At 30.0% G+C, this 16,881-nt stretch overlaps 1 protein-coding gene across 5 annotated transcripts in view; it reads right to left on the bottom strand.

The window, feature by feature from the left end:
- Positions 1–525: 525 nt before the first annotated feature.
- Positions 526–16,881, bottom strand: part of LOC114121090 (small conductance calcium-activated potassium channel protein) — a 235,440-nt gene continuing 219,084 nt past the window's right edge. For 2 of the 5 annotated variants that reach the window (XM_050203982.1, XM_050203985.1), the window contains 6 exons: positions 9,369–9,504; positions 4,771–4,881; positions 4,571–4,698; positions 3,962–4,031; positions 3,788–3,895; positions 526–986 (listed from right to left, as the gene is read on the bottom strand). In XM_050203982.1, coding sequence (XP_050059939.1) covers positions 552–986; positions 3,788–3,895; positions 3,962–4,031; positions 4,571–4,698; positions 4,771–4,881; positions 9,369–9,504 — 988 coding nt within the window. In that variant the 3' untranslated portion in view covers positions 526–551. Of the gene's footprint in view, positions 987–3,787; positions 3,896–3,961; positions 4,032–4,570; positions 4,699–4,770; positions 4,882–7,631; positions 7,768–9,368; positions 9,505–16,881 lie in introns of all 5 variants that reach the window. The other 3 variants (XM_050203983.1, XM_050203986.1, XM_050203984.1) reach the window with 2 other exon arrangements.

Genomic DNA, 16,881 nt, shown 5'->3' with positions numbered 1-16,881 from the left:
CCACAAGATTTAAAACAAAGTAAAAATTAAGAGTTTTGCGATTTTTACGTTTTCGGCGTTCGTCCGCTCCCCAAAACTCGTAAGCTCGCCGGCGATTCCCGGCTCTCGTATCCGTCGTGCACGACTTGAACGTTTAGAACGACGGCGAATTTCGAATTCGACGGAAAACGAACACGCGTTTTTCATTCAACGTCGCGGGACTGACGACCACGCGATTACGCGTGCCCGTGGTTTAGTATTTTTTTCTTATTTCGCGCGCCGAAAGACGAGCGCCACTGCGATAGTAATAATATTCGCGAAAACGTTTAATATTACAGTAAAACTTTTCTATAACGGAATCACTTGGGACCAACAATTTTTTTCCTTTTAAACGAGTTTTTCGTTATATAATGTGGTAGAATTATATTATATTATTTGAATCGGAACTATTTGACGTTTTCAAGGAGGATTTCGTCTTATAGAGTGTCCATTGTAGAGAGGTTTTATTGTGTTATTATTATTATTATAAAAAACGTGTAATAATTACCGATGGGCGGCGGTCGGGCGTGGGCTCAGCTGGATGGCTGGATGGGCTCGGGCACCAAATGCGGCGTCCGGCTGCTGATGGGCGGCAATATGGGACTGGTGGGCCAGTGGTAATGGGACGCGCCGCCGGCGCCGGTCGGCGGCACGCTGCGCGAGTGCGACATGACCGTCGACCCGTTGCTCATGGCCAACATCATGTCGCCGCCCGAGGCTCCCGAAGACGACGGGAACATCAGCGGATTGCCGCCGCCGACGCCGCCGGTCATGCTGCCCGCCGGCGACGAGACGGACGGTTGCATCAGGCCGCCGGTGGCCACCGCGGCCGCCGATTCCGGGTGCAGGAAGTTGCGCCTGGACTCCGTCGTCGACGACGGATTGCCGGCGTTGTTCTGCTGGTTCGACTGCTGGTTCTGCTGGTTCTGCGCTATGCACCGGGTCAGGATCTCCGGCAACAGCTCCAGCTGCGGCACACAAACACCACCAGTCACGCGATTAATTGTGATCCCGCCAAGAGCGACCGGTGTCAAATACACATTTCACATTTTCTGATACCCCCCCCCAACTGTTTTTGAAGTCGTGTGACGTTTACGGAAAACCGTTCCGACATTAGCCCCGACCGACACTGTTGAATTCCGAATCGGAGAAATGTGGAAAAAAAGCTTTTGAATGCCGACAGATCACTACTCGACCGAAATGTGTCGTGAAATCTTCATTTGCATACCGAAAAAAGTTCAGTTGAAACATTCGTACGACGAGATCGTTTACACTCGTATTATACGTGTATAAATTTAGGTTTTTAAAAGAAAACGATCATATTATTATTGTCGCTTTTGTACGTTTTTTTTTATATTTCATTTTTTTTACTAAGTATCTTTTTTTTAAAGTTTTTCTTTATTGGACGACAGCCAAGCGTTTTTAATTTTATATTTTAAATTAGGATATTTTTCTCAGTATTATAATTGTAATTCCAATTTCGAACAGTAGTTATTATAAATATTTATTGTTCAAACGAGCGGATTTGATTGATATAAGAGTACCCTACAAAGTTTTTCTACTACTCCGCTCATCATATCGTTTCAACTTAAAATACTAATAAATTATAACTAGGTAATTAATTAAGAACGTTTGAAATTCAATTTTTTTTATTGAAATTTTAAGAAATGTACTCTGTTCCTAAATTTGATATAAAAAATTTAAAATCTAAAAAATTATAACGATATACTCGTTTATGTATATATTAAATATTGTTTTGTAATGAAATTTCCAAAAATGTTAATACGTCTCAAAAGTTAGTATTCAGCTTTAAAAGAACAACCTTGTTTAATTATAGGTACTGAATATGAAATGTTTTTTTTAAATTAAATTGTTTTATAATTAATAGAAGTTTAGTCAGATAATTATTTGTAAAATATGTATATCAACCGTATCAAAAATATAGAGATGATGACAATTCAATAATGATTTTATATGTAGCGTATTAATTTATAAATACCATGAACGGAAATTGTAGGATAATATTATACCTACTTTATATTTTTAATTTCTGTAAGTTTTGGCGATAAATGTTGTATTGTTTAAACCATATAAAAATTCATCTGAGAAAATATAATCAAAACAAAGAAATCCGCTTTAGGGTTTACCACTAGTCGATCGGAAACAATAACCTTTCCTTTAACATGAATATTGAGTCAGCATTTTGTATTTTATCACAAGGCATAAAATCACAGCACTAAAACTGATTGCTTGACAGAAAGTTGATTGGATGGAGACTCTAAAGAGCGAACGAAGCCTATGGGCTATGACAGTTCGGATGACACTGTTTTGTAAGTAAAATATTACCATAACGTCATGTAAATTCCTCCCTCATTCCTACTCTATCGCTCAACACCATTGCTTAAATAGCTTCAGATATCAAGAACAGAATCAGATGTGCAAGACACGCTTACAAATGCTATCGTTTTGATTATGAGACAGACACAATTTGAACGCCGTCAAATGATGTAGTACTCAGGAAAATACTCGCGTATCTATAGTGCCGTTATGACTCATTAATCACAACAACAATATAATATCTATTGTCATTACAACAGTGCCTACTTATATAGTTCTGATTCGGTCAGGCTTTTTAGTGTACAGTTCACTCTGAAAAATCACTTAAGATGTTTCGTCCACGATATGATATGAATCTTTTTCGAATGTCATGAGAATAAAAAAAAAAATTGCGCAAAAAATATTTTTCACCCCATGAAAGCCTTTATAGCATTGTAAATTTAGATGGGGTTCAATCACTTGAAAATGTGTAATCAAGTGGAATTTTTTCTGACATTTGGCAAGCGTTTAGGCTTTTTTTTCATTATTATTTTTAAAAGATTCATCCAAAAAAGTCTGCTCGGCTGGAAGTCATTAACAAACTTTTTTTGTTTGGAATATAACTTTTTAATTTTCGTAAGTTTGATAAAAAAAAAAAAAATGTTTGTTTTGACCTAAATATTTGGAAATTTAAAGACCAATTAGAGAGAGTATATAGTTAAGTGTAGAAAAATAATTTTTAATAATTGTTAAAGAATAATGAAGTTGGAAATAAAAGCGAAATACTTAAACTAAGAACAAAATAAAAATTCTATCAATATATTATTATTATATAACATTCAAATGAATTGAATTAATTGTTTACAATGTGAAATGGTAGTTATATTTATAAACCTAAAATAAGGCAGAGAATTAATCAAAGTTTCAATTACATAATAATATAATTTTGTATACCACCGTGTTATGTAATTACAGTTGTATAACTCGATTGAAATACATTGCATTTATTCGGTCATGTAAAATAATTTACAGAATTCATAAAATAATTTACGGAATTCATGACTGTATAATTTATTTATACATGGTTCATTTAGATTTCAAAATGTTGTTTTATATTACGTTTGATTAAATCCTTTATTCTTAGTTATAATTACAAGACAAAATAATTTTAACAAAACTTTAAACCTGTATAACTACTGACTGTACCTAGTCCGTTGAAGGTAAAAGAAATAATTTGAAGTAAATATTCCTATAAGTACTGTACCAAAAAAAAATTATTTTTTTTTTATTGTAAGTGATTTGGAAATAAAATGTTTAGTATTTCGAACACGATATTGCACGTACACCGTATAATATAAATGTATAAATTGGTATTCATTTATTTATGGCAATCCCAACTGGGAATGACATTAATACGGTATAACAGTAAACAACACGGAATTATATTACTTACCTGTTCTTGTAAAGCTACTAGCTTATCTTCGAGATTCACCAAACGTTCTTCAAACGCATCGTATCGGTTACTCATGTCTGATACGATTTCATAAACAGTGTTCTGCGTCTGAAAATATATTAATCATTATCCTCCATATTTATTGTTACGGTTAAGGTAATTTCTGTTACTCACTTTGGCCATGTCTGTTATTGTATTTGCGTTGTCCATTAATTTTCTTTGGTCCATTTTAACTTTTCTCAACCTAAGGTAAATATGAAAATATTTATTTTAAACTAAAAACATAACACCCGAGTTTTATTCAGCCCAACGGTTGAAGTATCGAGTATTATCTTTCAAACTGTCTACTTGAAAAATGTTCGCATTCTGTTGGAATACGATTGTTGATAAAATAAAAACTCTTGTTATCCCCTCGAGTGCAGTGCGGTTGTTTTAATTGAAGAGTTTAATTGAAAAGGGTTTGTGTACGTCGTGTAGTTATTCGTCAGGGAAATACTAGTATTTAATTATAACAAGCGCGTTGTATTGGAAAAAAACTTATTATTTTTTATTCGACTCGATAAAGTCGTAAAAAATAAATGAATTTGACTATATTACAATATGCGCTCTACAAATATAATAATAGAATGTTTAAGACAAAATATGATTGTATTCGAACAATATACAACGAATGCCATTTTATGATTGTTTTTAAGTCGTTAAGTCAGTAATGATTTTTCTGTTGAGAATTTCTTTTGGCGGTCAACAAACGTTTTGAGCGATATTGAATTTAAATAAACTTACGCGTATATGGCCAACAAGAATTTTCGTTGGTGTGTTCGAACCCTGCCTGCATTCACCCTTTTCACCAGTCTGGTGTGTTTATAGATCAGCCACGTCTCCCTAAGGACGTTGGCCGCAGCGTTTTTCAGCTGAAAACGAAATATATTTTTATAAAAAAAAATTATCCATTGTAATAGTATAAAAATTATTCAATTTTGTACTCGTTTTGTAAGTTGAGTGTCCATCATGAAGTTATGGACATGTTTCTCTGCCCTAGACAGTTCCATCTTTCGTGACACAACAGCCACTAAAAGTGCTGTGCACCCGGCACCCTGGAAACATCATTTTAGCAATAGTTATTTAAGACCGGCATTGGTGGTGGAAATAAAATTGCAGAAAAAATGTTGAAGGAGAAAAACAACACTCTACAATATAGTTAGTATAGTTGTCTATTTATTGTGTTTGATGATCAAAGCCAACATAAATTTGTTCATGCAAAGTTATTAATATAAGTTTGTGTGGAAGTTTGTTTTATAAATGATTGATGATGGTTAAAGAATAACAAAAACCGTAAGTGGGGTACATTTTTAAAAAATATTTTCTGTTTAAACGACGATGATGATGTTATGATGGTAATAATAATAATAATAATAATAATAACAATAATAATAATAATAATAATAATAATAATATAATAGCTCTATTCATGCAATTTAAAAGGCTTTATGTACTAGTAGAAATTAATGCTTATATTTATATTTTAATTAACAGTTAAATTTATTAAAAGCGTAGTGTTTAACTCTGATGGGCAGTAAAGACTAGGTAACTGATGTTATCGGAAAAGTCCATTTGTGTGATCTAATTTTCGATGTCATAGTAATTAGGCCCAATTCTCAGTCAATGTTCAAATAAAATATATTATTTTGTTCTTTCATTCGTTCACGTAGAATTAAAATTTTATTATTTGGTGTTTGGCTAAATAATTGGGAAAGTGGAAAATTAAAGTATGTTTCATTATAATACCAATGTGTATTTGGAGTCGTTGTACTACAGTTACAGATGTGCTCCATCTCATCGAATAAATTTCGGTGTTTCGTGTTTGAATATACACTTTATCAACCTCTATGCATTAAGTATTCTTGTAGAAAATAATCGAGTGCACATTTTTTTTTATTTATACAAATCAACAAGCGTTTGAATGCCCACTTAACCGTATATTATGTTCATGCAATATTAAACAAAGAAGTTCCTGTACAGTTTTACTTAAAAATAAAATAATATTACAACGTGCATCCCGAGTTAGTGAAAAATCGAAAAATTATTTACACATTATTATGATTCTAGTAGATTATTCATTTAGTTTTAAAGCCCAAATTGTATTTTCTTGAAACGTGAATGAGGCAAAATAGTGTTAGACAAAGCGTGATACATTTGACATTGCATGGCGATTAGATATGTTTAGTGTTCACATAAAAAATAAACAAAAATATTTTATACTATCCTGTTTGTCTTTATTTTTTTAAATTATAATAACACAATACACACATTATCTAACAACTAATTATTATATCATTATAGAACAATATAGTGGCAAGTATTTTCGAATTGAATGGGGGATTGTGTAATATTATGTGAAGCAGTGCACCGAGACACCACATTTGCCTACTCAGGACGCCGTGTCACTGACTATATTATTCACTATGACTATAGTATATTATCTAAATAATATTTTGTTGGTAGTTATTTTATGGTGTTTATACCTAAATCTATGACAGTGCGTCTATACATGTAGAAGTGTCTAAGTAATTTCTAAGTAATAATAACAATAACAAATAATTGCAACAAAATTGTACAATATCACTTGTGATTTTCACAACGGTATCAACAATGTTATACATCAATTACGAAATATCTATAATATTATTGTATCTAAAGCGCTATTGAAACTACTGTACAAGGAGCTTTATATATTTATAAAGCGCTTCTACGCGCTTTGCATAGTGTTCGGAATGCTGAAGTAAGACACTTGGAATTTGCATCATATGAGCGGTCCTTAAAATAATTGCTTTGAAACGCTTTTACATGTAATTATTATTATTGTTATATCAAAAGGATTCATATAAAACCATGTTTGATGCGAGAGGAAGAATGTTGAGTTTGAAAACAAAGTATAATATATTTAATGTTTATATATATTTACGTATAGGGTGGTTTTCTGTTAGTAAAATATATTATGGTATGTGTCGGAGAATATTCATAATATTTATTTTGATTAATTTTTTCAGAAACTGTTAATACAAACACTATTTTTCATCAAAAAATATTATGATAATTATTTTTTCACTTTCCTTAGTTTTTAAAAATAGTATCGACTAACCAATTTTAAACATCTCAAATTATTATATATTGAAAATGTCAATGTTTATGTTAATCTGGAATCAGACTCGTTACTAATTATTAATTATAATTATAAACCTATTTCAATATTTATAATTAATAACCATTAACGATGATATCAGATAAATTATAAACATACCTAAATATTTTATTTTAAAATTAAAAATTTAGAAGGTAGCCTCGTAAATGTAACTATTATTGTAACTATAAATTAAGGAGACTATAATATTATTATAGTTTCGAAAATTTATAAAATGTTTAAATGTAATTAGAAATGTTAATAAATAAGTGTAAATTTTATATTATTTGATCTCACAAAATATTATTTTTGATTTACCACTAAATAGCTATTATTTTATATGTGCAATATATTTATACATATAAATATTTTACAACGATGTACAATAATTTATATTTTATGATTATAAACGTAGTTTTAAATTAAAAAGTTTATTTTCTATGAATCCCTTAGACGCTAAGGGTATAACGTTATCAATCAATTCATCTACTCTATAATCTAAATCCACTTGGACATCGCTCAACAATATTCCTTCCTAAATTAACTTAATGCATTTTCCAAGCAAGCACGCTATAATTTTTAGATACTATCGGCTGGATAGACTTTTTGGTCACTAAATTTGAGGCCACTGGGATATTTGTTTGGTTGTTCTGGAGTCGGTCTTACCATTATGCCAGTGGTGACCGCAATGCCACGACCGCAGTAAGTGTTTGGCACTATGTCTCCGAAGCCCACGCTCAGGAACGTGATCGCTATGAACCACATGGAGTTCAGCAGGTTAGCGTGATCTTCATCATGAAACCTACAGAGCCCCAGACACAGTGTAATATTGATCACAACCCAATCCCAGTAAAAAATTAAATTATAAATTATAAATATTACAATATTTCTCATGAACCGGAACGCGATTTATTATCTTTATCCTATCGACTCCAAAAACACATCGATATGTACAGTTTCCGTATCGAAATTATAACTAGGATGCGTAAAAAAAGACAATAACACAATTTTAAACACGAGTTCTTTTCCATTCGTTTTTGGCGCGTATGACAATACTGGTTGAAACACATTAAACGAAATTCATTGCTTCGATTGTTTATCAGCCCCAAGGGTTCAGAACTATGCGCTCTAACCCGTTTATCAAATTACGAAGACAAAAAAAAGTTTTGAAACATCAACACAAGTTCAGGAGTGCGTGTATTTTCTATTTTGCAGAAGATCTATTGTGAAACATGACTTATTTATTCGTCTTTGAAGTGAAACTTCATCGTATTTCAGACAATACGAATTTGTTAGACATATTACAGGGCCCCATAATAATATACACAAATGTACACTGTACAGGGTGTCTACACTTTTGACATTTCTTAGAATAGATTTTATTAATAAAAAACGATTACTTTATGAGCATAAAAGAATATATATTCAATAAATTATATAATGGTTTAATGTCATGTTAAATTTTTAAGTGGAAATTCATATTTGAAAGTTATTAAATTTAATATATTTTAGAACTTGCTCAACGTTTTATCGAATTCATGTTTTATTATACATTTAAGTTTTGTACGTTAATTCTGGACGGATGAATGGAAAATTTACATCATAAAGTGTTAAACGAATGTTAGGAATTCAATTATACCCGCACTCCCTGAAATCGAAACCATTTTTTAATATATTTAAAAAAAATATTATTACTGGACACAAGTGTAGAACGTATGAAAGCTTTCAATTCAATTGGTTCCCAATGAATGTAAATAGCTTTTTAAAGCAAATAAAGTTCTAAAACTTTGTGTCGCGTCTACAAAGTTAGCAGAAGCTCGTGCCAGGACATAATTAATTTACGGCGGCGGCGGCGGTGGCTAAGGCAGTGTTGGTTGGGTGTGTCCCCTATTAAAATTGGTTTACGATCGTTATTATTCGAAATATAAGCTTAATCGAATTATGTGCGACGAGAAATTGGGGTGGGAGGGGGGAAATTTAAAACGACTTTCCGGATTCGCTAACTACACGGAAAACACCGTGTCGTACAGCGTTTAAACGCGTGTATAAACGCAATTCCAATTTCGTAAGCAGCTCCAGAGTAAACAGTTCGCTTTTAATTGTTAAAGTTAATTACATTTTAATTTCGTTTTTTTTTTTTGTGTGTGTTTTGATGAAGAGTTTTCAAGTAATAATTCTCTCTTTCTCGGTCAACGAGCAAGAGGTGGATCGGTGGTCGGTTATATACTGTCAAAAAGTTAACGCACACGATGGCGCTGTGTCTTTAAACGTGTGTTAGTATATTATATTTGTATACCGTGTTTGTGTGTGTGTATGTAAGTCAAGTGTCGGTGTACACGCACACCCACGTATGCGCGTTTATTGTGTGTTGTGTGTGTGTATGTTCGTCATTATTAATCTTACCATAATACCGCAGGAGAGCGTGATGCCTCGTCCGCAGTACGTGTTTGGTACAATGTCTCCGTAGCCTACACTGAGTAACGTGATGGCTATCAGCCACATCGAGTTCAAATAATTGGCGTGGTCCTCGTCGTGGAACCTGCGTGCAATATACAATGTCCATACTACTGATAGGACGGACAGTATAGCAGTGACGCTAGATTGCCTCTTCCGTTCACGCAATAAATGCGTTCGTCGATTATTATTATATTATTATGATTTCGTTTTGTGCACAAAATAAAATATCAAAAATTATTTCATTTCAAATACAAAAAAAAAAAAAAAAAAAACGAGACGAAAAACACTACTTTTCAAATATGATGTTATCGACATGGTTATCGATAACGAGCAAAAAATTCCGTGGAAGAAAAAATGTCGAGGAATATATAAGTTAATCGTTTTATTTTTGTTGTTTGTTTCATCAATGTGTATTTATTATTATCATTTGCTTCTAGAACGTCCTAATAATATAGACTAAATATTGGTGGCGTATAATACGTATAGGCGTGAGCATAGGAGCGAAATTTGTGTAAGTATATTATATTTAGTTATAACGATATGTTCGAAGAGATAATGAAAATTTTTAACTTCAAAAATATACGTCTAGAAATTAGCACATTCGTGTTGTGCGCACATACAACTTGATTCTATTTACACAGTTTTTAATTTACAATTAAATTAATGAACGTTAATGTGTTAAAAAAAAAAAATAGGGGCACTGTTTAAGTGTTAGAACATTAATTGTTCCAGGCTCGACCGGAAATTGAAGTCTGCGCACGCCTATGGGCGTATATACAAAATGTTCAAAACTTAGTAATGGAAATAGTAAAATTTATCAACGGCGTACGTATCACATGTTATTAGGTTAGTATAAAATCGTAACACCGATACCTATGTTACAATCTTATGTTGGACATTTATAAACTGATAATTATTATGAGGTAAATTTTAGTCATAGGTAACTTGATTAAACAATCAGTTAACATACCAGCCCACTACAAAAATACATTTTTTTAATAAGTTCTTAGAACATTAAACTCGTATTATTTGGTGAAATTCATGTTTATATTTTGTACTAAAAGTTATTTTCAAGTAAATATCCTATTGAAAACTATGAGTAACACTCAGTCGAGATTTTCTTGAATGTTATTAGGCATTTTATATTTGTGTTCACATATTTTTATTCCTTTAATATTTAAAGCATTTTAATTATTTCTAAAGTTATAAGTTATTGATTTGTACATTAATAATATATACAATTTATGACATTATTTGACATCTTATAAATTATTAACGTACTTATATAATAAATACTTTTCGTATAAAATTGGACATACCGTTTAATATAAAATTGGATTAAGCATGTTAATTATACGCCTATGAAAAAACACGTAGGTTACTATTGCAGATTTTTGAGTCGTTTTAAATTACCTACTTTAATTTGTTTTGGAAGCTAAGTTGGAACAACTGTAGTGCCATCGTCACTATGACTAAGTTTTACAACACTATTCTTAATGAATCCAATTTAGAATAGCGGATAAAAATGTTTCATTGGCATTTACTGCATTTCTACTGCAGAGGTTCTGGATGAAAAATTTCGCAGGGATGATAATTAGATTGGTTTATTTAACTTGGACAAATTTATTACCCGAGAAACCACTGGAATCCGATACCAGCCACAATATATATATTATACATACGAGTGTATCTCGGTGGAATTTTAATGGAAATAAAATCGTTGGCGACAAGGGTTCGACAATAAATTTTCAGTGAAAAGTCGAAAGAGGCAACGGAAAATATTCACGGTAGTGGTTTGTGGTAGTGGGGGAACAAAATGAACAACAGATAAACATTACTAATGAAAGTATAATCAAAATGATTATTCGTTTCCAAAAGTGAGTTTTGATTGCTATTTTATGCGAGCTTGCTCTCCCCTATCAACCAGATCAGGCTGTATATTTTTGGTATTGTTATTTATTTTGTGGGTACGCGCTGAGTGAATTTTGTTTGTCTGGAAGAATAATTGCTCCCGGGAGTAATTTGAAATGGCCATGGATGAGGATATAAAATCGAACGGAATGAAATAACCGGATATTAATTTAACAGACAAAAAAAAAGCACAAACAACTGGAAGGAAATTAATAATTAAGATGAAAAACAAAAGAGGGTGTCCTAATTTGGTAATATTCTACTTTTTTTTTCTAGTATATAAAGAACCAACTAAGTGAAACAGAATTAAAAAAAAAATCTTCATCGTTATTCTTGTGGACTGTTTTCCAAGCTCAAGTATACTAGCTCAAGTATACTTGAGATCTGAAATGACGCGTCAAAATCACTCGAACCTCAAAGTGTATATTATGTCGACGTTTTGAAAACAAAAGCATAAGTGTGACTGTTTTCATAGTCGTTAAAAATGTCATCCCGAGAAGAATTGCAAGATTGATGAAACTGCTTAACTGATAAAAATTAAGATAATGCTGCTAAATTCTGGAGTGTAATGTCTGCTTAGATACTTAGAAAGTCACACCACACCACTTTAAACGATTTATTACAGTATCAATAATTTAATTTGCTTATAAATATTTTCCTTTACATTTTTTTTTTTTTAAAGAAAAATGAATAGCTTATAAAATAAAATAATTTATTTTATTAAAACAACTTTTTATTACATTTAATTTTAAGAATATTATTCTATATTTATTTATATATTTAAGTATGGTTTTATACAGCATTTTTTTTTAAATATAATTAAATTATTATTAATAGCGTAAAAATAATACTGTAAACATTATGTTATTAGTTCCAAAATTGTTTGTATTATTATAATGTTTAATTAATATTACAAAAACTAATCAAAATGAATTTATAATTTATTTATTTATAAATCTCTGAAAATAAATTCAATAATATATTGTTTTATATATATAAGAAATGTATTATACTTATTTTTATTTATTAACACAAACTACTCAGTTTAATGGCTTTTATTTTTATTTAAAATACCATGAAATACTAAAACCTCAGAGTTTTCAAATTAATATTTTATTAGAACTCCAAAGAATTATGAGTGAGAGATGAACATTTTGAGATTAGAGAACTAAAATATGCATGATCTATCTTGAAGAATACTTAATCAAAGTTTTGGTAAGAAAAAAAACTTTTTAATGGTAAAGCTCCGGGGAAATTATCAAGACCAAATAAGTACGTTGTTAACTATATTTATGAAAAACCGATTTAGCTCATTATGATATTTTTAGAAAAATTATAACGATAACAATCGATTACCAGTCATTATACATTTGTATAATGTATATATTCGAAGTGGATTTATTATTAGTTTTGTGTGATTGTTAAATATTTGCACATTAAAATTAGAATAATAATTGTTTTGTGTAAATATTAATACAACGTGATTTGTACCATAATGTTTACACCGGTAACTTATACCGTCTACGTTAATTAACCACCCACTCTTAATTAATAATGTCTTATTTAATTGCTTCAATAATTACTTATAACAATAAAACCATATTTACGTTTGAAGCTGATTTATGAAAACTGAAACTGTTGTGGTTGGCACTTGACTCACGCATTGCTAATTGATATTATATAGGTTAAAATAATGTCATATAATACTCAGAAGTGTTTATATTTATATAACCCTGTTTGTAATGACTGATGTCTCCAAATTATTATCCGTCCCTTGAACATTTCTACCATTGTATAATTTATTTATATTTATAGTTATGACTGTTGTACGACTAATATGACTAGTGTTTTAAGTAATATTTGATTTATAAATGTAGGGTTTTAGATAAACTCGGTTAACTGGAAGAACATTCGGAGCATGACGAACGAGGAACGCCTATCTTTTGTTTCGTAGTTATGTATACCCTGGTGGCGAGTGAATAATTACTTGGCAACATTACGGTTCATGAATAAAATACGGGATAAATACAAGCTATTATTCCTAACAAGTAGAGATTATGACCATTTTAAAATAGGTTTTAAAGCTTTGGATTTTAATTTAATTATTGATTTGTTGTTATTAAAATTATCCCGTAATTATTCTGGATAGCAATAGTTTTAAAGGAATAATTATTGTTCATTATTTTATTGCATTAGTATTCAGTTGGTTAGTGGATTTTTATGCAAACACTTTTATCTCGCACTGTTTTCGTTTAATTATCGTACAACCTACTATTTAACATTACATAATAATACACGATACTATTACCAGTAGTACAAATTTTATTAAATATATGCATTTAAATTATGTTAGTGTGTTGTTGTTTTAGGTTGTAGGGCTGGTATGTTTTTTGTTTGGAATGGTTAACAGGACGGATTAAAAATAAAATATTCAAACTTAAGTATTTAACGGTAAAATAACTGTATTGTTTGTTGGTGTTTTGAAATTGTGTTACTGTCTATTTTTGCGCCTCTTGTTCGACGAAAACTAACATATTTTTGAAAGATATTTTGACATTTATTGTTTAAGAGCATTTTCTGTACTCAATATTTAACAGAGGTTTTGCAACAGTTCAAAGTATCAAATTTGTTCGTTTTTACTTTTAATAGCATTAAATTACCATACCAACTTTCAACACTTATTGTGTAGGTCCTTTTAAGATTAAGATTCACGAGTAAACAGAATTCTATGGTTTATTTTCGTGTAAAATTTAGTTCTTATACGAAACGCATTAAAAATGAATAAAATGCTTTAAATATTATATTTAATATTATACACATTTTTAAAATATTTTTCATACCATATTGAACACAAAGAACTCGCATATTTTCAAAAATTTTTCAAATTAGTTAATTCTACAGAATGCAACTCATGTTATTTTTGTACTACATTTTTGTTGGCAAACTTTTGATTTTTTCACAAAAAGAACATTCTTTATGCTTAATTTGTTAAAAAACCACAGAATATAGTAATAGTTTTTTTTTTATATATATATAATGTATAATATTTTGACTACAATATATTTTTTATGGTATACATATTTTATAGTTAACTATCATTCAAAAATATAAACGAATTTTTGATGCGGCTGTTCTTTTAAAACTATCTTTCGACCTCTATTCGTGAAATTTTTCACACTTTAAATGTTGAATTAATCATCAACAAATTTTACACCAAAAACTTATTTGGGGTAATGATTGTTTACGAGCATTATGAAAGATTTCTCTATAACATTATAAACTATTTAAAAATATACATAAATATTGAAAAACTTATTACTTTTATATTTTAAAAAAAATATAGCAAATTTGGGCACATTTTAAAAATGTATTGGAAAATAGAACTATCATTAGTGTAAAGATATCAAAAAGTTATAAAAAACTATTTGTGAATATACCATTTAGGAAAATCTGATATTCATTAGAATACTAATAATGCTGTGTCACGTATAAAATGACGCATTAACAGCGGCTGCTCTTGCGCATTACAGTTACATTACACTAAACTACTAAAATGTACATAACACTGTCGCCAGAATATTAATGATTAATATCTAATTTTATTTTACTTGATATTTAAATGTTACAGAGTATTACTAAAAAAAATCTATTTGGATAGTTCTTAATTATTTTATCAATTATTTTTTTTGGATTTTCCAAAAGCACTCGTATTATAAAATATAAACAATTCTAATAATTTTTAAATAGAATTGTACAAAACTGTTTATTCCTACACGAAACTTGTAAATAATGCTGATGGATTCTCGCGACCTACCAGTCGCGATTTTTTTTAATAATTTGGTATTTTTATAATGTATGTACTGCTTAAATCATTATTTGTAACAACCTTAATTTGTATAAAACAATTATTAATAATAATAATAGATGTATTAATTAGTAATTTTATTATTATTAAAAAGTTCTTAAAATTATAAATAATTACAAGTTAAAAGTGTTTGAAATTTTGAGTGACTCTACACATAATATAACCTGTGTACGTTGTATATAAATATACAATGCGAATATTGGTAGTAAATTGTACTATTTACATAAGCGTTGTTCGATAAATAGAGTTAACATATGTGAAAAGTTTTGTTTAAACCTTCAATGAGGGGAGTTGTCTACACAGATTTTGTATTGAAATTGTTTTATATATATATTGGTATGTATGGTAGACGAGTTTTGACAATAATATTATCTTTAATAGGACGTGGTACAGAAAAAAAATAATAGCTACTGTATAATATTCTCTGAAGGTCTTGGAATGAATCTGATTTACTATAAGTGTTAATGTTATTAGGTTTGAAATTTATCGGTATACGCGTTGTCTAATGTCATATCGTGGTTTTGTTTAAAAGACTGAAAACGCTCGAATTGCGTTTTTTTTTCTGATGAATTGCCGAAAAAGTACTGCGTACAAATGTACATTGATTAGTTTTTCCTTTTAGGAAGTAGTAGGGCGTTGTGTTCACCACACGAGCATACAAACCGTATTGTACGCATTTAATGTTTGGAACAATTTGGGGTTTCGTCTAATTAGAATGACCTTATGTAATCATAATATGAGCACAAAACAGAACATGGCGAAGCATTGATTCGTTATTACTAATAAAATCACTATGTTATTATTATTACGATTGATCTGAGTGGATATGACGTGTCAGCGGTTAACATTTCCACTCTGTTTAGCGTAGCTTTTATTCGTGTACTAACATTGTACGTTTGGTGATTAAAAATTATTCCTATTTTGAATGATTTATTATAAAAAGTATATTATATGTTTCTGATATGATATGATGAACGTGAATAACATGACGTGTACCATGTTACAGTTTTATTCAATGATGGAATTTAATTTTATTATAATGTCTGGTCGTCATCTCTGAAGAATTAGTTCTTGCTATTTTCAAATAACATGACTGTTCAAATATTGCATGCGTATATTTTTATAAAAAAGCACTTTACTGTGCCAAACACGAGGGATACAATTGAATTTTATATATATACACACAATATGTGTGTATATATTATGTATGTACTCTAATGAAAAAGGTTTGGATTTTTACCGACATTTGTTCAACATGACGAGGAATAAAATGTAGAAAGAGAGCAAAAACGCGTTTGGTACTAGTTTAGTCGATTGTTTGGTAAAAACGATGTTTTTAAGTTTTTACCATCCAGTATATACTTTCAGCGAGCGAAAAAATATTACATCCTTTTAACAGCCATAATACCAAGCAATGAAAATTTATATAAAACCATTATCGACATTGCTTCAAAAAAAATTCTGAAAGCATAAAATTAATCATCATAATACTACAATCACTGTTCATAATATCGATATTCGCGATAGTAATCTGTTTGAAAAAGGGTTAAGGGATATATTATTTATAGACGAAAAAAACAATATTATACGTATGTGGTTTGTTATTTGTTATTTTATTTTGATTTAAGTATTTAAATGAAACATACATTTTTGAATGGGATTAAATTAAGTAATAATAATATT

Source organism: Aphis gossypii, chromosome 3 (assembly GCF_020184175.1).
Source record: "Aphis gossypii isolate Hap1 chromosome 3, ASM2018417v2, whole genome shotgun sequence".
NCBI lineage: Eukaryota > Metazoa > Arthropoda > Insecta > Hemiptera > Aphididae > Aphis > Aphis gossypii.
The sequence above is the reverse complement of the archived record's forward strand: the minus strand, read 5'-3'. Positions and strand labels throughout refer to the sequence as shown.